Source organism: Silene latifolia, chromosome Y (genome assembly GCF_048544455.1).
Source record: "Silene latifolia isolate original U9 population chromosome Y, ASM4854445v1, whole genome shotgun sequence".
NCBI classification, from domain to species: Eukaryota; Viridiplantae; Streptophyta; class Magnoliopsida; order Caryophyllales; family Caryophyllaceae; genus Silene; species Silene latifolia.
In genome coordinates this window covers 5,035,093-5,058,906 of record NC_133538.1, presented here as the reverse complement: position 1 = coordinate 5,058,906, position 23,814 = coordinate 5,035,093, and the positions used below count along the sequence as shown (strand labels likewise).

Below are 23,814 nucleotides of genomic sequence, written 5' to 3'. Positions count from 1 at the left end.
CACATTACCATAACTTGTTTTGCCTTTTCTCACCTGAACCTCACTATTCCCATATTATTTGTAAGCCCTCGGCTGTGACGGACATTATTGGTTGGAATGTGTGCGTTAGTACTTGAATTGTCTTTCATTTTTGTTGCATGCATGCTATGTAGGTCGCAGTTAGGTGAGTGACTGTCTTTCCTTCTCTCTTTTACATATAACATTCACCCTTTGCTTCATGATAAAAGAGTGACCACGAGAGAGTCCGATTTTGTTGGTCTTGCAAAGTCGATAGGTTGGCTATATTTCTGAACAGCTTATAACTCGTTTGCGTATTGACTGCTTAGCTATAACTGTTAGTTTTTTGTTGCATTAAATTGGTTCAAGTAGACAAGTTAAGCTAACTCTGAGTTTTCATTTCCGTTCCATTAGTTGCATTTTAGTTTACTCGAGGACGAGTAAAGGTTCGGTTTGGGGAGATTTGATACGTGCATATTGTATAGCCTTTTTAGCCTATTTTAGCACGTATTTCTATGCATTTTTGTACTCTTTATATAGTATTATGCCCCGAATTGGCTACTTTGGTTCGTTTTGTCCGTTTTGTAGAAATGAACGCGAAAGTAGTGGAATCGTACCCTTATTCGTCCTTTTTGCATGCATTTAGAGGAGACGGGATTTTCCAGAGTGAGATACTGCATTGGGAAGCGTGAAGGCACGGTTTACGAGGCAGTCGGGCATGGATTGAGCTGAATTGAAGACAGAAGACTCGATCAAGTGGTTTTGTTACTCGATCGAGTGGTTTCTACATCCTTGGTTGGTCGATCGAGTGCTTTTCTACTCGATCCAGAAGTGTTGTAAAGAGGGGTTACTCGATCGAGTAACTATTCTAATCGATCGAGTAGATTTTATGGAGTTTTGTTCGATCGAGTGATTTTATTCCACTCGATCGAGTGGTTTCTACTGGCGTGGGCTTTAATTAGCCCGTGAATTTATTTTAGCTTATGGACTTAGTTGTTTTTCTATTTAAGCATTACGTTACTAGGTTATTAGCATCTAATTTTTCCTACTATCCTTTTATCTATCATTCAAGACTGCGTACTATTCTCTCCTTCATTGTAACTCTATTTTGGGATTTATTTCGCTCGGATTTGATTGTTCTTTACACCGGATTCGCACGATTGTAATCTCTTTCTCCTTTCTAAATAATAAACTTCATTTCATTTGCTTTAATTCTTCGTCTTGCTTTATTTACTTTTTGCCCTAATTTACTTTTTATGCAATTTAATCATCGTTTTAATATGTTGAATGCTGGTTATTTATCTGCTGTTAGTTTTGATAGTATTAATAGCAATATGAGTAGCTAAATCTAATTCATGTTGGGATTAGGGGATCTACGGTAGAAATGTGACGATGTAGTAAATAGTTTAGATGAGTTAATTGTGAGACTCTGTCACCATAGCAATTTAACTGTATTTTTACCGACTTAGTTGAGTGCACGCTTCTGAGTCATCCCTTTACTCTGGCTAAAATTAATCCTAGATCGAATGATTGGACTAAATAGGCCTGCTATAAACAGTAGACTACCCTGACGAGGATGAAAGTTAAGTTAGTGGTAATTTAGGATAGAGCGTGGACCGAAAGGACCTTTCCATATCCGTCTCGCATTAATTTGTTTAAGTTGTTCACACTTGAGTCACTGGACTACCGTAGTGAACCGAAATCCTGACATGACCTTTCTCTATTTGATAGTTTAAATCTATTTTCCGCCTTTACTGCTCTTGTCTTTACTTCTCTTTCCTTTAAAACTTCTAGTTTAGAAACCCAATTTAACCCCCCCCCCCCCCCCCAATTGTGACCAAATAGAAGGACTTCTACAGATATCTTGCCTCCCTTAGGAGATCGACCTGACTTCCCTAGCTATATAGTTAGTTTAGTTAGTTTATTTTTTATAGGTATACGACAGACGTATCAGTTAGCTTCCGAGACCACTTCATGCTTCCCGAGGCAAAGACGATTCCGCTTCAATTCTTCCATCTCCATAAATCATGCTAAGAGGCGACAAAAAGGCATGATTTCGCTACTTTCGGGTCCGTTCCTGCAATTAAGACCAAACAAACCAATGTAGACTATTCGGGGCATTTCACAATATAAAACTACGAGAATTACATGGAAATACGTGCATAAAAGGCCAAAAAGGATTATGTAAAATGCACGTATCACCAACAATTTCAATGATGCCATAAACTATTAACGAACGGTGTCATAGATGATAATACTAGGTGCCTCGTGTATTCTAGGTTAAAATAATTTGCAAAACTCACAAAGGTCCGCCTCTGTTATTAAGGGTTCATATTGGTGAGTTGCACCATGTTTACAAAGATAGCTTGTAACACCCAGGGGCCCAAACCTGGTCGGGAGCGGTTACTTATGATAGCTCACCAGGCTGTGTAGCGCATTTTGTCCTCACTAATGCTCATCTCGGCAACCTTTCCAGGAGGTCACCCATCCTAAGACTACTCCCGGCCAAGCACGCTTAGCTTTGAAGTTCTTTCGCATGGATGACCATAAAAGAAAGTGCACTTTGTTGATATGAGTAGTACTTCTAATCCCTTTAAGCACTAGTTATTTAAGCCTATCACTGGACCTCTTCAATTACCGTGGGGTGTTACAATCACCCCCACTTGAAGAACGCAACGTCCTCATTGCTCCTGGGAGCATAGCCGCTAACCCAGAATCCTCCCCCGCTAGGTGGGTGATCACAATGGAGCGTATAACAACTGCCTCGAGGAGCATATAACAACTACCTCCCATCACCACACGGTCGCAGGGTTGCTCTGATACCACTTGTAATACCCCGGCCCAAACCGGGTCGAGAGCGGTTACTTATGATAACTCATCAGGTTGTGTACATGACCCACAGATCAACACAAGTCCTTTATAGCGCATTTTGTCCTCACTAATGCGCATCCCGGCAACCTTCCCAGGAGGTCACCTATCCTAAGACTACTCCCAGCCAAGCACGCACACTTAACTTTGGAGTTCTTTCGCATGGATGACCATAAAAGAAAGTGCACTTTGTTGATATGAGTAGTACTTCTAATCCCTTTAAGCACTAGTCATCTAAGCCTATCACTGGACCTCTTCAATTACTGTGGGGTGTTACATAGCGTCTTGTATTTATGCTAATTAAAAGCACTAATAATTCATCGGTGATCAACTACACCAACCACGCAATTTTATTTCATCAATGATTCAACATAGTGTGACTATTTAATCAACTTAGGTATATATATTTTGTAGATGATCCTAATAGGAGCCCCGTACATCGCATGGGCTTTCCAACTAGTATATGAATAACACCAGACGTAATACTATCTAATATACGTCCTCCCATTCCAGACTTGTCTATGTTCTTGGACGAAAATAGATCCAAAAACATGTACACATCCACAGAAATTATATTTATCTTTTAAGCATCCGGACTCCGGAGTTGTCAATATTATCTAGTTCAATAACACTAGCTTATTTATCAAGCCACCTTCCAACATAACCATGGAGCTATCAAGCTGAAAGACCCTCTTGGGACATTCTTCCGACTTCCCCTACTTCTTTAGGAATAGTTTTCACAGAGATAAGACCACCTCCACGTTTCCTCAGCAATGTCATGTGCTCATCACTCTTCCTATGAGCTGCCATAGTTGCTTCATCACGTGTACCCTTGTTGCACATCTTGCAATGCCAGTACTTCACTAACTCCACGCTTTGATCACCATCAACCTCTAGCCCTTCAGTGTCTAGTACATCCTTAGGAATACTTGCTTGCTTGTTTTCTGGCTCAGCCTGGTCAGGTTTGCTTAGTTCAGAGACGGAATTATCGGGTTTTTCTTCATTTTTCAGAGTATCCTCTTTATCTAAGCTCTTATCTCTCACAACCTTGATCTTTGAACCTTTTTCGATGGACCCCACCTTAGCTTTGTGTTTTTTTCCTTGTAAATGAGCATTCAAATTGTTCTCGGATGAAGCTGATACTCCACATACTGAGCAGTGCCATTGATTGTCGCTATCAGTAGCAATCCCACCGCTTGAAGGTACTGACATTACCTGTATGCTGTCAATAATTTCACCAGTTTGAAGCTTAGCCTCCTTAGCTTTGTGCTTCTTTCCTTGGAGATGACTTGCTAGGAGTGCCTCAGAAGTAACAGACACTTGGCACAAAGAGCAATCCCACTCCTTGGTATCAGAGCTATTCTCTTGCTCTGAGCTCAAGGTACTAACGTGTTGCAAAGACGGCGTAGTGTCACTAGCTTTGAATCTTGCTACTTTTGCTTTGTGTTTTCTGCCTTGGAGATGACTATTCATAGTTAGCTCTGATGTAGTAGACACTCCACACAAGGAGCAGAACAACTTCTCTGAATCCCTACTCATTGTTGGAGTTGTGTCTTCATCACAAGGCATCTCGGCTTTCCTTTTCATACCAATTATGCCAGCACTAGGCATCGCCTGCAAAGTAATGATATGACAAAAAGGTGTTTAGAGACACATTCAATAGAACAAAAAGACAGAGATCCAAAACAAGCTGAGATTTCAACCAAGAACTCTCGAACATAAATCACATTGAACAAAGATTAGGGCACGGTAAGAGTACATATAGCAGTAGATTTAACAGTGCAGCACTTAGAGCCTAACACACCAGTTCTTCGGACAAATTAGCTATAAGAAAGACGGTGGTTATCACTGTGGGATGCATGATCATAACAAAGAATTGAAGCAGAAGACCCACATTCTAAGACAAGAAAAAGTACGTAAGCTTCATTGTGTAGGACTATACATGTGTCCAACACTTGAGATATTTCACAAAACCTGAAGATGAAGAAAAAAGCGAAAAAAATAAAAAGCAACTAGCATTCTTTTGAGGTGAAGGATGTTTATAGCAGATATTTCACAAGACTTGAAACCATAGGAATGATCTTCATTCTAATTGGTTTTTCCCATAACACTCTTCATTTAGCAAAATTTCGGCTTTGAGAACTTCTCCTAGTATAAGTTCAGACTCTTATAAAGTTTCCAAGTTCCAACATAGCACTCCTACAGATATTTAGCCAATGAAACGACTCACAGCACTATTACATTAGGCGATAAACATGACAAGTGTAATAAAGAACATAAACGGAACATATGCACGAGCAAGAATCGAAAGCCAACGAAAGAAATTGCAATGCGTTAAACAACATAACCAATATAACAGTGAATGCTTGAATCAGATCAAGAAACAGGTTGAGGTAAAACATATCACCTCAGCCATTACTTCCTCAGCCAAATCGGCATTAGACTTCTCTGCAACACGAGCAGCAACAGAACCCGGGTCTCGATTGAAAGGCCATTTCCCTAAGGCTACCTCTTCCATGTGCAGCTTTCCCTCACTTGCAATCACATTACTCTCAGATGGGTATGGATTAATTTGCGAGATTTCATCACTCCCACCACCACCACCACCACCACTACTGGGACAACTCATCAATTTCATTTCCCTCATTAAATTATCATCTGAAGTGCCTAAATTAAGCAAATATTGATCATAATTAGGCCAATTCTGTGGACCCAAAGACTGATATTTGTTAAGCATATCAAGATGAACATTTGAAAACCCATTAAAATTCCTCATACCCATAATTTGTCTCTCAATCATGAGCTCCATCCTAACCTCATCTTCAAGTTTTCGACGTCGAATCGACTCAGAAGCAATGATCTCTTCCCTAATCTTCCTTTTCTCTATCACTCTCGATAATTGAACAGCATTACTTTCATCTGGGTTCATGCAATTTCCATCAGTATCACCAACATCATTGTTGTTGACAGCAAATTTCCCTAAAATAACACAAAACCCAATGATCATAACAACAAAAAGAATCAAACATTAAATGCAAATTATCATCATCAAAAATCAAACCTTGGGATGGAACGTTACGATCAGCAGATGTTGCATCATCATCATCGTGCTTTTGTTCCATGACGATGAATAGAACAGAAAAATGCAGGCAGAAGAGCAAAAGAAAGAGAGGGTTTTTGATGATTTGCGTTTTGGGTTTGCAAAACCAAGCAAGTTATACATACCACTCTACGCTGATTCTCTCCTTTTGCATTTATTTTTGGTTATTTTCTTGTTTTGGTGCAATTAATTACAAAGGCGTTAAACTTTGTTCGTTGGAATTATATTAACACAAATTCTCATTATAGACGGACACTATCCGTCTATACATATAGACGGATACCATTTTTCCTCACAAAATACTCATTTGTTATAAAGTGGGAAACACATGGGAGGTGCCCCACCTTGTCCCCCTACCCATTTTATTAGAGGTCTTTACCCGTCTGTTTGCCCCACCCGTCTATACCAAGACCTATTGTTATACCAAGACATATTGTTATATTAATGGGCTTTCATCACAACTCAGTGCTCACCTACTCTGACAATCCGCATTGACAGTATCTTCTCGTACAAATACTATCTGTCAAATGGGCCGCCCGGACTGGGTCCCGAATACGTGTTTTTTATAGGGTCATAGGTCGGTCATAGGCAGAATGCGGGTCAAAAATTGTTTATAAGAAAGTATGTTTATGATCTTTTAAGGCTATGTTCTTCTGACTTACTTTCAGCTATATTCGGTTCAGTTCAACTACATTAATTTAATTCAGTTAAGTTCTATCTCTTCACAAATTTAACTCAACTCCAAAATGGCATGAACTAAAATCAATCTGATTGACATGAAACAACTCAACTCCGAAATGCCTGAGCCATTTTAACTCAACTAACCGACTCGAATGCTCCAATTATCACCTTTACCACAACTTATAATGTAAAGAGAGTTTAACTCAGCTTAATGCTCCAATTATCACCTTTACCAAAACTCTCGGATAAATATCACATAGTATCCATATCAAAAACGCGAGTTAAAAAATTCACAAGGTAAGCCACACGTCTACTCCTTTTGTTAGTTTTAAATTTAAAATACTCATGTCCCAATCATTTGTTTTACCATTGATAAAAATATTTCCCACAAATAATCGGGACGGACGGAGTATTTAACTACTTCCAAGACAATCTCCACTCAAAAACGTAACCAAATACTGCAAAGGTGTTAGACGAATTATTAGTAAATTTACGTTTTCTATATTTTGAAGGGAAAAAAACCACAAGCTTGCACTAATTAACAGAGAATCTGTACATCCAATAAAGCTCCAGCATTTGTTGTATGCACTTGAACAGAAATACAACCACCAAGACACATTAGAGTGGGATAATCTTCATATACAACACTAGCTTGAGAAACCAACCACGAATCTGAATAAGAATCATACTCTTCCTCATACAATTGAACAATAGAATTTAATCTTCATTTCTAAATTCGCTAGCTTCTGTCGGTTTTGGTTCTTGTTTTGGTTCGGATTCGGTCACGGGTCTAGATGGTGAAGCTTCATTGTCGGAGGAAAGAGTAAAGTTTTGCACGGGTTTCTTGAACTCGACGATAATCATGGTCATGTTGTCTGACCCTTCACCTCCAGCGGCTGACGGGGCCAGACACCGGTCGAACACTCTCTCACAAACAGCAGACAGCTTGGTTTCCTGCAACCATTACAATTGGTAGATTATACAACCAGTTGTATACGGTTGTATGGTGTAGAATCCGAGCTGTGTACTAAAGTTTTCGAGTTTTGTTTAAAATAATCTGAGCTATGCTTTAAAATTTTTGAACTCACACCCTTAAACATAAAAAAATACATTCTTACAAAACTCAATAAAATTGCACATAAGCTCGGATTAATGTATAGAGTTGTACAATGCTTATTATACAACTGGTTGTATAGTAATATTTGTGCAACCCTTATATAACATTTTAGTGAGTTTACTCCCCAAACCACATGCAACATTTGAGGCGTCTGGTTAGAATAACAAATATCTTGTGTATATTATTAGGAGATATGGATGTATATTGTTGAGAGTTTTGGTAAGATATGTATCGTGTATTTAGGGTCATTTGTTATTCAGTTACGTAGTTTAGTGGATTACCTCCTTTGTATATATTGAAAGGTTGTACGCAGCTTGTGAACGAATTGATTAACTATTATCTTCCCAATTCATCCTGTTCCAACTTTCACATGGTATCTTGAGCAAAATATATACAAAAACAAAACGATCCTGTTTTTGCATTACGTTCACAGTCGACCAAAGTATGACTGGAGACGATAAACAGAAAGGAATAATGGGGGGTCCAAAGATCATCCCTGTAACTTCACCATTGTATTTGCATCCCTCGGATAGTCCAAACTTAACGGTCACACAAATCGTTTTCAATGGAAACAATTATGATCTTTGGGCAGAGGCTGTTATGAATGGACTAGATACGAAAAACAAACTCGCATTCATCGAAGGGAAAGTTCAGAAACCCATTTGTGACGATGGGGAGGAAACCATCGAATCTGTGGCATGGAGACAGTGTAACGCAATGATTAGGGCTTGGCTTCGTAATGTTATCGACCCAAAGTTACACCCGAGTATAAAACTTTTTCTGTACCAGTTCACGAAATATGGGAGGAGCTCCGTGGTAGGTATTCAGCCGGAAACGCACCACGGGTTCATCAGTTGAAGACCGAACTCAATGAGTGCAAGCAGGGATCAGATTCCGTAGTCGAATATTACACTCAACTAAAAACTATTTGGGATGAATTAGGAAATTACAGCAAAGCAAAGCAAAGGGGTGTACCTGTGGAGTAGCGGCTTCGATTGCGAAAGAGAGAGAAGAGGAGAAAGTTCACCAGTTTTTAATGGGATTAGATTCGAAATTATACGGAAACATTCGAACTAACCTATTGATGGAAGACCCAATTGCAACCCTCACTCGTGCATATGGCCTGATCTTGCGAGAAGAACGTCACGCATCCATGACCAAAGTCAAGGAAGATCGTATTGAAGCAGCAATGGCAACACAGGGATATGCAGGAAGAGGAAGGAATGATGAAGATGGGACATACAAACCGCCACACTGCACACATTGCAAGAAATTCTACCACACCGAGGTAGATTGCTATGATAAGCATGGGTATGAAGAAGTTCGAGCAAGAGACAGAGGGCGTGGTAGAAGAGGAGGCTATGGAGGCCGCGGAACTGGAGGACGCGGACGTGGCAGAGGCAGAGGACGCGGACGTGGCAGAGGCAGAGGACAAGGTACTTACCAGGCAAATGCGATGGGTACCAATACGTCTTCTAAGAATTCGGAAAGTGTTGCTTCAAATCTACCATTTACAAATGAAGAGATCGAGAAGTTGAAGATACTGCTGGGTGCAAGTCCAGATGATGGTGAAAAATTAAAAGGTATGAAATTAACAATTGATGTAGAATGGATGATTGATAGCGGAGCTTCTCATCATATGACGGAAAGACAAGATTTGTTAGCTAACGTCTGGACAGAGGACGTGTCGAAGGTTAGCCTACCCGATGGACGAGTGGTAGAAGCATACATACATGGAGAAGTTCGGTTGAATGGAAAATTTGTTTTAAAGGATGTCTTATTCGTCCCAAACCTCACCTGTCATTTAATTTCTGTTCGACAATTAATAAGTGAAAATAATTGTACCATAATGTTTTATTCGGATCATTGTGAATTGCAGGACCCGACTACGAAGATGACGATTGGACGGGGTGAACATCGACAGGGAGTGTATTACTTTCAGTTCAAGAAAGAAGAGGCAGCAAGGAAAGTGACGGTGACAAAGGACGAGAAATTATGGCATAAGAGGTTGGGACATCCATCCAAAAGTATTTTTTCACAGTTTTCTAGTTTAGTTGGGTGCAAATTACATTGGAATTCGGATACTGTTTGTGATTCTTGTTGTCAAGCAAAACTTTCTCGATCCCCTTTTAAGAGGAATAATAAGAAGTGTGATGTTTTATTCGGATTAATACATTGTGATATATGGGGAAAATATCGGGTAGGAAGTTTGACACAAGCACATTATTTCATAACCATTGTAGACGACCATAGTCGGCGTGTTTGGGTATATTTAATGAAAGACAAAAGCGAAGCCGAAGATTATTTGAAAGTTTTTTGTCAAATGGTAAAGACCCACTTTGAGACCTGTGTTAAAACTATTCAAAGTGACAATGGAACGGAATTATTATCCGGATCAATGCAAAATTATTATGGCGAAAATGGGATTAAATTTCAAACTAGCAATGTTAAGACATCTCAACAAAACGGAAGAGTAGAAAGAAAACACCGTCACATATTAGAAAAAGCTCGTGCTTTGCGTTTTGAAAGCGGGCTACCCTTGTTTTTTTTGGGGTGAGTGCATATTAACTGCGGCCTACCTTATAAACAGAACGCCTACACCATTACTAGATGGGAAAACGCCCTATGAAATTTTGTATCGAAAAAAACCTAGTTTTGATGATGTTCGAGTCCTAGGATGTTTGTGTTACGCTCACAACAAAGATAAGACACGGGATAAGTTTGGAGAAAGGGGGAAAAGATGCATTTTTGTAGGGTACCCACATAGTAAAAAGGGGTGGAAGGTGTACGATTTGAAAGAGAAGCGGGTTTTTGTTTCTAGAGATGTCCTTTTCTATGAACATGTAAGTCCATATTTAATTTTAGCAAAGAATGGAGAGGCACAGGCACTGGATATGCCGACCATAGTACAGGACCAGCTGTTTATTGATTATGAGCGTGACGAAGAGATCACACAGGAGGTCATGGGGACTTACAGAACAGAGGCCCAAACAGGGGCCGAAACAGGAACTACCGAAACAGGGACTGATGTTCCAACTTCAGGGACTGATATTTCAAGAAACAAAGACATTGATAGGAGTACAGGGGGAGGTGTTCCTGATAGCACAGAGACAGAGGGTGCGATAGGAGGGCAAGAAGAAGCAAGGATGGGCAGGGGCGCGAGAGAGAAATTTGAACCAAAGTGGAAGCAGGATTATTATTGCAAATCAATGAAAGTAATCACTTCAGTGTCGAATGCTCATCCCGAAAAATCGAAGTCTTCGTCGTCAGGTACACGCTATCCTTTATCCAAATACGTTGTTACAAATTTTTTTTCTCATTCGCACAAGGCCTTTCTAGCCAAAATTGATGCAGAAAAGGAGCCCACAACTTATCGTGAAGCTGCGCGAAGTGAGCAATGGCGAGCTGCCATGAGAAAAGAAATAGAAGCATTGGAGAAAAACAATACTTGGAAAATTGTTCCACTGCCGCAGGGAAAGAAAGCAATCGGATGTAGATGGGTTTATAAAATCAAGTACTTGGCTAATGGTGAAGTCGAAAGATATAAAGCAAGACTTGTAGCCCGGCGATTCACTCAAGTAGAGGGAGTCGATTTTCATGAGACGTATGCACCGGTTGCGAAGATGACAAGCGTTAGATGCATGCTTGCTATTGCCGTCATGAAGGGTTGGACGATAGAGCAACTAGACGTAAATAACGCCTTCTTGCATGGTGATCTCGATTAAGATGTTTATATGAGAATACCGCAAGGATTTGAAAGAGAAAAAGAGCATAAAGTTTGCAAATTAATGAAGTCGATTTATGGGTTAAAACAAGCCTCTCAGAATTGGTTTGCGAAACTAGCGGAGTCAATGAAAAGGTAGGGTTTCGTTCAATCTCTAGCGGACTATTCTTTGTTTACCTTTAATCGGGAAGGAGCTTTCATTGGAGTTCTAGTTTATGTGGATGACATGCTTGTTGTTAGCAATAATGACAAAGCTTTTGTTAAGTTCAAATCGTTTCTTGATGCATAATTTGGTATTAAAGATTTGGGGAGATTGAAATTTTTCTTGGGAATTGAGGTTGCGCATGGGACGAATGGGTTGTTTCTTAATCAACGGAAATATGCTATGAATATTATAGAAGAGAGTGGTATGGCAGGAGCGCGGACTGTGTATACGCCCATTCCACCTCGTCACGATTTAGCTTTAGCCAAGGGCGACATCTTAAAAGATGTGATGAAGTATAGGCGACTCGTTGGACGGTTAGTGTATCTTACAATCACGAGACCAGACCTCGTTTATGCAGTACATATTTTATCACAATTTGTCAATGAACCAAAGACGGAGCATTGGGATGCAGCACTACATGTGGTTCGTTACATCAAGAGGAATCCTAGTAAAGGCATTTTGATAAAGAAGGCAGGGGATTTCCAGTTGAGAGGATACTGTGACTCGGATTATGCCAATTGTCCGATCACGAGACGATGCTTAAGTGGGTATTTTGTTTCTCTAGGGCAGTCACCTATATCGTGGAGGACAAAGAAACAAGTGACGGTGGCAAAATCGACCGCGGAAGCCGAGTATAGGGCGATGGGAGCAGCCACCAGTGAATTGATATGGCTCAAATCTTTCCTCGGCTCCTTTGGTATTTTTCACACTGCACCAATGTCTTTATATTGTGACAATCAAGCCGCACTACATATAGCCAAGAATCCGGTTTTTCATGATCGGACAAAGCATATAGAAGTTGATTGTCATTTCATTCGTCAACATTTGGTGGCGAAGAACATCAGCACTTTCCATATACGCAGCAAAGAACAAATAGCAGATTTATTTACAAAGGCACTTGGAGGTGAATTGTTTGATCATTTGCAATACAAGTTGGGCCTCGGTTTACCTCGTTCTCCAACTTGAGGGGGAGTGTTAGAATAACAAATATCTTGTGTATATTATTAGGAGATATGGATGTATATTGTTGAGAGTTTTGGTAAGATATGTATCGTGTATTTAGGGTCATTTGTTATTCAGTTACCTAGTTTAGTGGATTACCTCCTTTGTATATATTGAAAGGTTGTACGCAGCTTGTGAACGAATTGATTAACTATTATCTTCCCAATTCATCCTGTTCCAACTTTCACACGTCTCATGCACTTACCGTCTTTAGTTGTTCATGAACAAAATCTACAAGCTGCTGGCTTGACATGCAGTCCCTTTACAAAACAAACAAAAAATTGCCTTGAGTTATTTTCTATATCCATTTATATAATTATCCCTATCGGACTTTGGACGTCACAGAATGTCAACTATGAACATTTATTTCTCCAAATATATGTACGGTTAATATGATATATTTGCGCGTGTTTGATTGTCAGTACACATATTTTTGTGGTATCTTTTTAAAGAAAGTTGCAGTTAAAAGTATATTATGAGATAACATTTGTTTAGGAATGGTTTAACAGTCAAGGTCAATTGGAGGTAACTTCTGATTTAGATTATGACTTTATGAGAACCACAATTACTGAAGTTAACTACGATTGGAGAGGGGGGGGGGGGGGGGGGATTGCATTTCTTACCATATGCCATCACAAGCTAGCACAAGAAAATCATCATCATCATCACAAAGTTCAATCCGTATAGCGAAAAGAGAGAGAATCAAAAGTCAAACGCTCAAAGCTTACGAAAGACAAATACACAAGAAAAGACAAGCGAGAAAATAAGGAGGTGAGAACATGAAGCAATTTACGAACTCATTATAAACTGCATAATAAAGTATCTGCAAATACAAATATTGTTACTTTCTGATACCAACCGTATTTATATCTGGGTTTGCTGTCACAATTTGTTTTTCAACAGGTAAGAACTTATTCTGCTTGGATTTCATATCACCTGCCCAAGATTATTTACATTGGTTCAAAAAAGCTTGTACCTGAACATTTATATTTATAACAAACAAAAACAGAAAGCCTTCACAGGTACAGCTGATTCATCAGCACCTAAGGGAACAAAAGGGTGAAGCTCTCAACAGACAAAATCAATAACTTTCTACCTACTCCGTATCTTTGTTTTTCTTATTCACTTCTTACTTAGTTGCTACTTTTAATCTCTGACCATTAGAAATCACGTAGGTTAATGATCTTAGAAGTCAGTTGTAACTGAACCATCGACAATTCTTTAAAATCTCACTAGATTTAGAAAGGAACCAAGTTTATGGGATGGACCGAAACATAAAAGAAGGCCAATATATATGTTATGGAGAGAGTAATTAAAATTGAATCAAGCTGCATTTGAGTTTGAGAAAGATGGAACAGGTATATTAGAGATCAGGAATGTTCACTTCGGTTAATTGGAAGCCACTTAGTCTTTGTCAACAATACGAACTTCATTTCTGAACAGATCAGCCGTTTAAAGAGAACATAACCTTACTAGAAGTTCAGGGACGAAAGAGTACAAAACCACTGTCAAAATTAGAGACAGACACACAACTAATATAGTCGAATCAAAAGAGGGGTACCTATAGCCCTTGCAAGGTTTAGACTTCCATTTACTCGTCCTGCGTGTATGAAACCTCCAGCTTTTAATATCCTGTCTCTCTCAGCCTCCAGTTCAGGTTTATGATCCCTAGATAAATTATAAGCCTGCATCCTCAAAAAAGATGAATTCACTTTAACAATGATGGAATATGTAATTGTCGTAATAAACTATGTCGAATCTTAGCGTCATGTCCCAATAACTTCTAAATTACAAGATAGTTGAACTGCAAGTACACCTGGCCCTTTCTGGAGATCACACAGCGAGAATCACCAGCATTGGCGACAAGGAGTTGGCCGCCCCTAATTAGTGAGACACAGGCAGTACATCCTGAAGTAGGACCCGAAAAGTCCGAGTGAGTCCCCTGGCATAAAGAACGTTTAAGTTAAAGCAACACTGACAATATTTTAAATAATATAATACCGACGATACAATTAAGAACATATTGTTCATAAAAGATACTGCAATATAAAATGATAAAACATCGGCACTTTGGTCCACGGCCATGGATTTCGAAACCAGAATTTGGTACAGTAAAAAGATAAAGCTTCCTACATTCCATTTTTATCTACTGTAGTTGACTTTGGGAATCAAACAATTTCAACTTGGATCAATACTTTCGCACAATATACACTAGGAAAAATTGTTTAAAGATGATAATACGAAATAGATGTTTTCAGAAATAGAAAGTGATTAGTGTGTTTTACCTATACATACACCTCATAAAATTGGCAGTCAAAGCTAAAGTCGGTTCACCATCAAATTGGGGACACTAAGGGTAAGGGGTGCTAGTTTTTGTTCGCTAGTATAATTTCCAGCAAAGGACTTTCGGTCCTAAATGCATATACAGTACCGTAATGCTGTAGTAAAACATTTTCACAATACACCACCAAAGAACATCTTCCATACACTCGGAAGAGGGGACAAAAATCTGTAATCTTCTGATAAATGAACAAGGCCTTTAAATGGCGTGGGCCTTCCGCCATGAATTAAATCAAATCAGTTGATTTGGAAAAGCTTCCTAAAAACACATAATTCCAATTCCGTGATCCATAATTTAGCTTCTTGATATTAGTAGATTGTGAGTTTGTGACAACTGAAATTGTAATATAAATGTCAAGGAAGTGAATATAAATATGCACCTAGAGAAGAAAAGTAATATTCAAATTGTCTTGATTGTTGAATAAGATAGGCCAGAATAATAGAAGAAACCTGAAACAGACAAAACAGTCACTGATTGGAAGTCCAATATGTTAAAAAGAATAATGACCAAAGAGCGCAACCTTAAATGTTCGTACCCAAACCCTTTCTCAACATCAGCCACATGAGTAGAAGCACCACAAAGGTGGGGATAAAAAGTTATATAAACAATTAGATCAGAGGCAACAACAAAGAACACCACCACAACAGCAGCAGCAGCAGCAACAACAACAACAATGCCTCACAGGCTCCTACAAATGTTCGGGGCACACACTTCACACAACCTTACTCACAAGACACAGGTCTTTTAAGGATGACCCATTATGAACATTGTGTCTCACATTTGCACAAACAATACCGAGCATAAAAGAGAGAACATTACCAAGTTCACAAATACCTACATCTTCAAAGGCCCAGTCATCATCATGTTCATTGCCATCGCCAGCTTTGGGTGACCAAATGAGTCCCTCGATCATTCCAGTAAACTTGTTTAGCTTATCACCAAGAAAGGCTAATTCTCTCCAGCCTCTTTGTCCACGCATCATCTCATCCATCCTGTAAAAGCTCACATTATCAATACACAAGGAACTACAATAGATACATTTGGAAGTATTAGATTAAGAACCAATAGACGCAAACATCAATAGTGCACCATATAAGACATATATCCTTAGAAGAGGTTGCCTAATTACATTTTAAATTAAACAAATCCAGATCTTCTTCAAATGTAGAAGGCAGAAAAAAATTGTTGGAATTACTGCTCGAAAATTATTGAATTTAGTGGGTAGTATAGTTGGAAGTTATTTACTAGTGAGCCTAGTTTATTTAGTAGGAGGTTATTTACTTGGTGGATCTCCTTAGTGGCTGATATTTATATGATGTATGACTATATAAAGGCTTAATTAGTAAGTTTACAAGCAAATCCATAAATTGTTTAGCTTTCAACCCACAAAATTCTACAAAAAAAAAGTAATGTCAATATGAGCATCTAACCTAATCTAATTGTACAATTTTGTGACAGCTAATAGAAAGATTGACTGGCCCCACAATTCGATTTTAAAACCCCTAAGTTCACCTTGACTTTCCATTACATTTTCGTTCTTCCTTTTTGTTTTTCATCTTCCCTTTTGAGGCGTGCGTTCACCCATGAACGGTTCGAAAAGATGATTCATATCAGCCGACCCCAAATCATTTTGGGATTAAGGCTCTGATGTTGTTGTTGTTGTTGTTGTAACTGTTACGACTACCAAAAATGATTCAAAGCTAGGTCTACAGAGGGATGATAGGAACAAAACAAGACATATACAATGAAGAATACAGATTCATGGGCTTAAGGAAGCATCATTTTTGTTTCCTGCTAAATTTATTTGGGTCACTAGTCATATCTAAAGAAGAGGCGGGATGACAAGTTGACAACTGGACAAGAGCTAAGTCTCTTTAAAACAAAGCGACTGGCGGGCGGCCTTATCAACATTGTGTCAATTCTATCCAATTTAAACATTTGAGCTCAGTGCACGGCACAGACATGGAGTCGTGGACCATTATGCCTCATTCTCTTTCTTAGGTCTTCACGAACTGCATATGCCAATGGATGATGAAACATATCCACGATCATAAAAAGCATATACACTCGCTAGATCTAAGACCTATATCTAGTAAAAAGACCAATTATTGATCAATTTAAGATCATAATATATTATGTATAATACCTAAAGAAAGCTTTCTGGAGAGCTGTTGTTAAATCTCCAGCTGAATAGGCTTCGCTCTTAAGCACTTGTTGGTGAAGGAACTTAGCGCAGAATTTAGCAACTACCTTATCTAGAAAAATAGAAAAATCAATAAGTAGATAATCACAACATCAACCATTACAACAGTAACACACCAATAACATTAGCCCAATGCCTTAAAAGGCTCCCATACGTGGCGAGGGTAGGAGGTTGGATGTACACAACCTCAACCTTGTGTTGAACACAAAAAGTTGGTTTCCAATTGACCGAAACAAAAATGGGATCATAAAATGCACCAAGTCACTGCTACTTCACTATAGTAGAAGTGCACACAGTTTAGAGAACACATTCACTTCATTACGTTATATTCTAAAGCCAAAGGATAATGAGTCTATGCCTTCACTGGAAATGGAAAAGTACAAGACTAATCATTACAACCAAAAAAAATTCTAACAAACTATCTTTCCAAGTTTTTCAAGCATCGACAATCCACAATTAACACACACAGCACAGACTAACATGTTCTACAGAAATTGATGGGGCTAATTAAGAAACAGTGCAACTGAGACATGCATTTCCTTACACACTAAATAGATAGATACATCCTTTAAGTGACGCTGGTGACTCTGTGCATTTTCAACCTTGGCACAATATTTTATATTACAGCGCAGAAGAGACACTAAATAGATAGTTCACCAGTATCTCCCACGTTAAATGGCATAATTCAATAACCTATTTTGGCAACATTGTCTTGTGCCAGTGAAGTAATGTGAATATAGACTACAGGATACTACTCCGTATAAACTTAGAGCTTTTAGCCTGAAAGATATAGAATTTTCCGCACTTACCTTCGTGACCATTATATACGCCAAAGAAAGAAGTTGAAGCATCAAGATCAGGAAAGGCAGCATGCTAGCAAAGCAACAAACTCAGTTAAGTAGAGAATAATCTGAATGAATAGATGAGATAATGAAATAAGATCCAGATTGTGTGTGGCCCGATATTTGATAACCACATCATTTCAGCAGGGATCTTGATTCAAAAAGTTGTAAGCGTGAAAGAGCGTATGTAATTACCACTGATCAATAAGAAACTTTTAACAGTAAATCACAGATCAAAATATGTGGCAATTGGTTGGCAGAGTTGAGTGATAGTAGTGTTTTGTGTCGGTCTAAGTTATCACCTTCATGTCTTTGAATATGGGTCTTTAGGTTTGGTTGTCCTAATCTTTGATACTTGGTTATGATTGGGTAACTTGTCCATTTTACCTCGGTTTTATACTTGATTTTGATGCACGGAACCCGAGGGTCGAGGAGAACCTTTCCACGGTCAAGATATGGCGCAAGCACCTCATATATGCCAAATATCAAGCTGGGAGAAGTGAAGAGTGAAGATGAGAAGAATTGAGAACAATTGAAGAGGTCAAGAATCAAAGGAAATAAGAATTCCAAATGCGAGCTTAGGCGCAGGCTGCGCAAATGAGGTCTTGTAGTGCAATGCGCCCGGCTTGAAGAGTACTTTTTGGGCGACTGCTTGCAGCTACTGTTTTTACTGGGGCTTTCTAATCCGCATTTTGGCTTCTTAAGTGAGGATCTTTTTAGGTTTGCGTGAAGCCATATATATACCCAAGATTTGAAGACCTCAAGAACATCTTAGAACATCATCTAATCTCATATCCTCTCGTAATTAGGGTTTGAATCTTGTAACATTTTAGAAGACTTTTCCATTCAAAGTTGTAATCTTTCTTTGTTATTTGGGTTTTATGAAGACTATGGAAGGCTAATTGTTATAACAGAAGCAAGAAAGAACAAATAAAGAACAATAAAAGACAAACGCACAGATTTACGTGGTTCACTAACGGTGTGTTAGCTACGTCCACAGGGCAGAAGGGAGAGAGTTTTATTGATATGTGAGGAGTTTTTGATTCTGATTCGAGACGGTATGATAAGCATAACTGCTAGGTAGAGGATTAGAGAGTTTATATAATACTCTCTAAACCTAATACAGAATGACCTAATAAAGGCCCAAGACAGACCTAGCCCAATAACAGATACAGAATGACCTAATAAAGACCCCCGCATAGTTATTCGAAGCGGCGGTTAACAGAATCAAGGCACAAACCCAACAAATCTCCACCTTGACTTGAATTCTCTCACAAATAGACAGATGTACCAGATGCATTCCCATAAATGCCGGATGTACCAGAAAGCTCTTCTCCCTTCCTCGATATTGCCCCCAAGAGGGCAATTACAGATCTAGATATTTAGCAAGTCCAAACAATGTTGGAACTTGCTATGCGGAATCGGCTTAGTGAACATGTCGGTGGGTTATCGCAGCACCACTTTGTTCACCTTAATCCTCTTCTCATCTCTCGAAAGTGATATCTCACATCTATATGCTTAGTCCTCTCATGATGGACTTGATCTTTAGCCAAGCATATTGCACTAAGATCACGAGAATCACAATAGCTTGCTCCCGATGTAGACCCAAATCATCGACCAATCCTTTTAACCGATTCCCTCTTTAGCCTGCTGCGATCAACGCCATATACTCGCTTCGTAGTAGACAAAGTAATCGTAGGTCGCAATGTAGCCTTCCAACCGACATGAACCACCAAGAGTGAAAACATAACCGGTCATTGATCGTCTCTTTGTCAACATCTCCCGCATAATCGTAATCGAGTACCACGACACAAGGCACTCTCTATCACCTCCATAAATGAGACCAACATCAGATGTACCCTTAAGGTACCGAAAAATTCTCTTCACAGCTTGCCAATGCTCTTTACCTGGATCACCCATAAACCGGCTCACCACACCGATCGATGTGCTAAATCGGTCTAGTGCGGACCATAGCATACATCAAACTACCCACCGCACTAGAGTACGGAACTCGGGACATGTACTCCCTTTCTTCACCGACTTGGGTGAGAAAGCAAATGACAGATGTGCATTCGATGCACTAGAGTATCTATGGATTTAGCAAAGTAGACATGCCAAACCTTGCTAGCACCTTCGAATATAGCCTTTACGAGATAAGAAAAGCTTCTTCTTGCTCTTATCCCCGTAGATCTCCATTCCTAGAATTTTTTTCTTCTGCACCCAAATCTTTCATCTCAAATTCAAAGACTTTCGAGAAGACCCTTCAATTTTCGAACATCGACTTGCTCTTTGCGGCCTATCAACATATCGTCTACATATAGGATCGGATAAATGAAAGACTCATTCTTGACTTGTTGTAATAAACACAACAATCATACGGACTCCTAGTGTAGCCAATCTCCAACATGTAGCTGTCAAACCTTTTATACCACTGCCTTGGAGACTGTTTTAGCCCATATAAGGACTTCTTCAGCTTGCACACATAGTCTTCTTTACCCGGAACTGAAACCGTCTGGTGAGTCATGTATATCTCTTCTTCCAACTCTCCATGTAGGAAAGCTGTCTTCACATCTAGCTGTTCGAGTTCTAAATCCTGATGTGCAACTATTGCTAGCAACACTATGATGGAAGTATGTCGACCACTTTGGCGAAAATATTTCATTGTAGTCTACCCCCTCTTTCGATCGAACCCACGAGCTACCAATCGAGCTTTATACCTTATACCCTCAGCAGCCAGCCAGTCTCTCCTCTTTCTTCTTGAAGACCCATTTACAAGTAACAACCTTTCTCCCTTGAGGCTTCTTGGATAATTCCCTGTGTCCGATTCTTTTGAAGAGACTCCATCTCATCTCCCATGGCAAAGAAGCCATGGGGCGATTCAGAACATGTTCTTTCGCTTCTTTGAAAGTGGATGGTTCATGTAAGTCAGGATCCACCTCCTCAGCAACCTGAAGTGCATAACCCACCATATCTTCAAAACCAAGTCTATTCGGAGGCTTCCCAAAATTAGGCCTGATTGACCGTTCACGGGCCAAACTCTGCTGATTCGGAACTGGTAATGAAGAATCGATGGAACAGATTCGGATTTGGACCGTAGTGGTTGATCTTCTTCTGTGGTACACTCTCATCAAGAGTGTCTTGTTGCTCCACCTGTTTATCAACACTACTACTACTATCTGACAACATATAAGACTTCACAGTAGGATTAACCATAGAATTTTCATCAAAGACAACATTTCTACTCAGAATAACCCTACCCTCAGATGGAGACCAGATACGGTATCCCTTGACACCATCCCCATAGCCCACGAATACTCCCTTTTTAGCTCGTGGCTCAAGCTTACCTTCACTAACATGATAATAAGCAGTACTACCAAAAGCCCTTAAAATAGAATAATCAGCAGACTTACCAGACCACATCTCAAATGGAGTTTTGAGATTCAGACTCGTGTGAGACCCCCGCATAGTTATTCGAAGCGGCGGTTAACAGAATCAAGGCACAAACCCAACACTAATCTTCCACTACTTGGTGTAATCCATTTCAAGCTTTCATCTTTATCATTGTATTGACTCTTTAATCTCTACTCTTTTATTTATTTCAATTTCTATGTTTGAATGTCATGATGAATGTTTTGTTGTGAGAAATGATCACTCTTGCCTCTATAACACTCATATATTGTTTGAATGTTGCAAAGTTTCTTACTTTTGTGATGTTTGGTTGAAGCAACTCATATTGTTGTTATCTTAGTATCAACCCTTGTGAGTAGAAATTGAATATGTCATTGGATTTGTTGGCTTAGACATACTCTTGTGATATTCCATTTACTTTCCTCTTGGTTTTGCTCTTCATGCTCTTATCTACAATTCATACATGGTTTAATGTTAGAATTTGTAGTTTAAGTAGGATTATCATTGTTGGCTTAGATAGTGGTAATCATTTACTTGAGGTTTGTTGTTGGATAAATGAATTTAGAGAGAAAAGAGTCGTACTTTGAGAAATGGTGGAACTTGTAGGATTACACCAAGTTTCCTCTCATATTATTGTTGTTTACATACCAAGTGTTTGTTACTTTGTTTCACAAGCAAAATCATATCTTTTTCATCTTGTTACTTGCTTTCTCCATGCCAACTCTCCTCTTATGTGTTTTCAATTGTTGTCAATTGTCAATATCCATAGTTTGTGTATAGTCTTGTGTTTTGTTCATTGTCATTAATCTAATACAAGCTTTTAGTCTTAATCCCTTCTCTTGAGTTCGACCTTACTTCCCTTTACTACTATTCTTAGCGCATAGTGTAGAGTCAAGTTTGGTTTATAAATATCTAATTTGGTCGCTTAATTCTAGTATTTAACGACCTAGTCAATTTAAATCTACCATTGAGCAAAAGGAAGAACGCAACTATTGGGGCAAAAGCCATGCATCTTGGTTGACATAGTGGGAGGAAAAAAGAGAGGTAACTCACAGCGTCTTCCATTGTAGCGCGCCAACCTTGCATAGAAGATAGGCCATACCTAACCCTGCTATTTTCACCATCTTCTGACAACTTGTCGGTCTTTGGCGTGCTCAGGTATATCCCCATCTTTAACCTGAAATCAACCAACCAAAACATTACACTAATCATTATGCAACAATACCCATGTATCCAAATTTACTGATTAAATTTCAATCCCAGATGAAGAAACACAAGTATTGATGGATCCAAGGAAGATAACGCCTTACCGTACCGAAAATGGCAGTTAATTTGCACTGATTAAGCAGAAAACAATGAATCAAAGCCACAAAGTTGAATAAACAATAAGATTAAAGAAAGAAGAGAGTTAAATACTTCGTAGTTTAAAGTCAGTAAAAAGGGGTTGAGTTTATAGGAAGTTGTACTTAGTTGACCACCTGACTTGAGAGACTTCCTCCTCCAACACAATTACGAGTATTTCCTCCGTCCATTTTTTTTGGTTGCTTTTTGGGCACTATTTATTAGTAGAAAGAATTTCTAATACAATTTTTAAGGGGGTGTTTGGTTCACGCGTGAGTATGGGTTTGGAATCGGGAATCATACCTGGATGGTATCGGGTTGGAACTTGATACCTCATACCTTGTATTTGGTTCAATTTTGGGGGTATGGGGTTAGAAATCAATCAAAGCTAAAAAAATCTTCAAAATACAATTTTTTTTAATAATAATTTTTATACTATTAAATCATGTAGATAAAATTTAATCAAATAAAAATATAAAAATATTTTTTTTACAATTTTTTTTATCACTTTTTAATATCTCTAATTTATACAATAGGTATCAATCTCATACTCACCCCCCTCCATGGGTATGGGAAACCCATACCTCATGGGTTTGAGGTATGGGTATGAAACCTTTATTTCCGTCAAACAAACACATGGTATGGGTTTGGTTCATTCCAAACCCATACCTCATACTTATATTGGGTGAACCAAACACCCCCTAATATGTTATATAAAAGATAAGATAGTCATGTAAGATTTTGTTTAAATCGTCTCACATAATCAATCAATCAATATCAATCAATCAATCAATATCAATCAATCAATATATATATATACTTAAAAGAGGAACTTTTAAAGCGATATGATTGGTTCAAGTTTTGTGAATTATTTGCTAATTAAATATAAGCTGATTATACATAAATAAATTATATATTATGATATAATAGATAATGCAAATAATAATTATAATATAATAATTATATTATACGGAGCAATATCTTA

General features: G+C 38.7%; 2 protein-coding genes across 7 annotated transcripts; both read right to left on the bottom strand.

Moving 5' to 3' along the window:
* Nucleotides 1-3,184: 3,184 nt before the first annotated feature.
* On the bottom strand, nucleotides 3,185-6,162 carry LOC141626559 (uncharacterized). 2 transcript variants are annotated; one of them, XM_074440298.1, is made up of 4 exons: nucleotides 5,927-6,162; nucleotides 5,644-5,844; nucleotides 5,273-5,532; nucleotides 3,185-4,479 (listed from the first exon to the last, which is right to left on the bottom strand). In XM_074440298.1, exons 1-4 carry the CDS (start codon nucleotides 5,985-5,987, stop codon nucleotides 3,541-3,543), a joined length of 1,461 nt encoding a protein of 486 aa, XP_074296399.1. In that variant the 5' UTR covers nucleotides 5,988-6,162; the 3' UTR covers nucleotides 3,185-3,540. The 2 variants fall into 2 exon arrangements, with proteins under 2 accessions (XP_074296399.1, XP_074296398.1); XM_074440297.1 differs by having other exon boundaries at nucleotides 5,273-5,844.
* Nucleotides 6,163-7,152: 990 nt separating this feature from the next.
* Nucleotides 7,153-22,909, bottom strand: LOC141626706 (putative protein phosphatase 2C 60). Of its 5 annotated transcripts, none has more exons than XM_074440381.1 (9): nucleotides 22,799-22,909; nucleotides 22,542-22,665; nucleotides 18,048-18,111; nucleotides 17,182-17,290; nucleotides 15,874-16,027; nucleotides 14,511-14,636; nucleotides 14,256-14,379; nucleotides 13,554-13,630; nucleotides 7,153-7,600 (listed from the first exon to the last, which is right to left on the bottom strand). In XM_074440381.1, exons 2-9 carry the CDS (start codon nucleotides 22,656-22,658, stop codon nucleotides 7,364-7,366), a joined length of 1,008 nt encoding a protein of 335 aa, XP_074296482.1. In that variant the 5' UTR covers nucleotides 22,659-22,665; nucleotides 22,799-22,909; the 3' UTR covers nucleotides 7,153-7,363. The 5 variants fall into 5 exon arrangements, with proteins under 5 accessions (XP_074296482.1, XP_074296483.1, XP_074296485.1 ...); XM_074440382.1 differs by having other exon boundaries at nucleotides 22,804-22,884; XM_074440383.1 differs by lacking the exon at nucleotides 7,153-7,600 and adding an exon at nucleotides 12,828-12,954.
* Between the last annotated feature and the right edge of the window lie 905 nt (nucleotides 22,910-23,814).

Coding starts and splice junctions, on each gene's coding strand:
- LOC141626559 (XM_074440297.1), bottom strand. CDS start 5,987: ATGGAACAAAAGCACGATGATGATGATGCAACATCTGCTGATCGTAAC. Junction 5,845..5,926: donor TCGTAACGTTCCATCCCAAG/GTTTGATTTTTG, acceptor GTGTTATTTTAG/GGAAATTTGCTGTCAACAAC. Junction 4,480..5,272: donor CTGAGGAAGTAATGGCTGAG/GTGATATGTTTT, acceptor ATTACTTTGCAG/GCGATGCCTAGTGCTGGCAT.
- LOC141626706 (XM_074440381.1), bottom strand. CDS start 22,658: ATGGGGATATACCTGAGCACGCCAAAGACCGACAAGTTGTCAGAAGAT. Junction 14,637..15,873: donor ATGACTGGGCCTTTGAAGAT/GTAGGTATTTGT, acceptor TCTTTATGCCAG/GGGACTCACTCGGACTTTTC. Junction 14,380..14,510: donor TGATCTCCAGAAAGGGCCAG/GTGTACTTGCAG, acceptor TTGAGGATGCAG/GCTTATAATTTATCTAGGGA.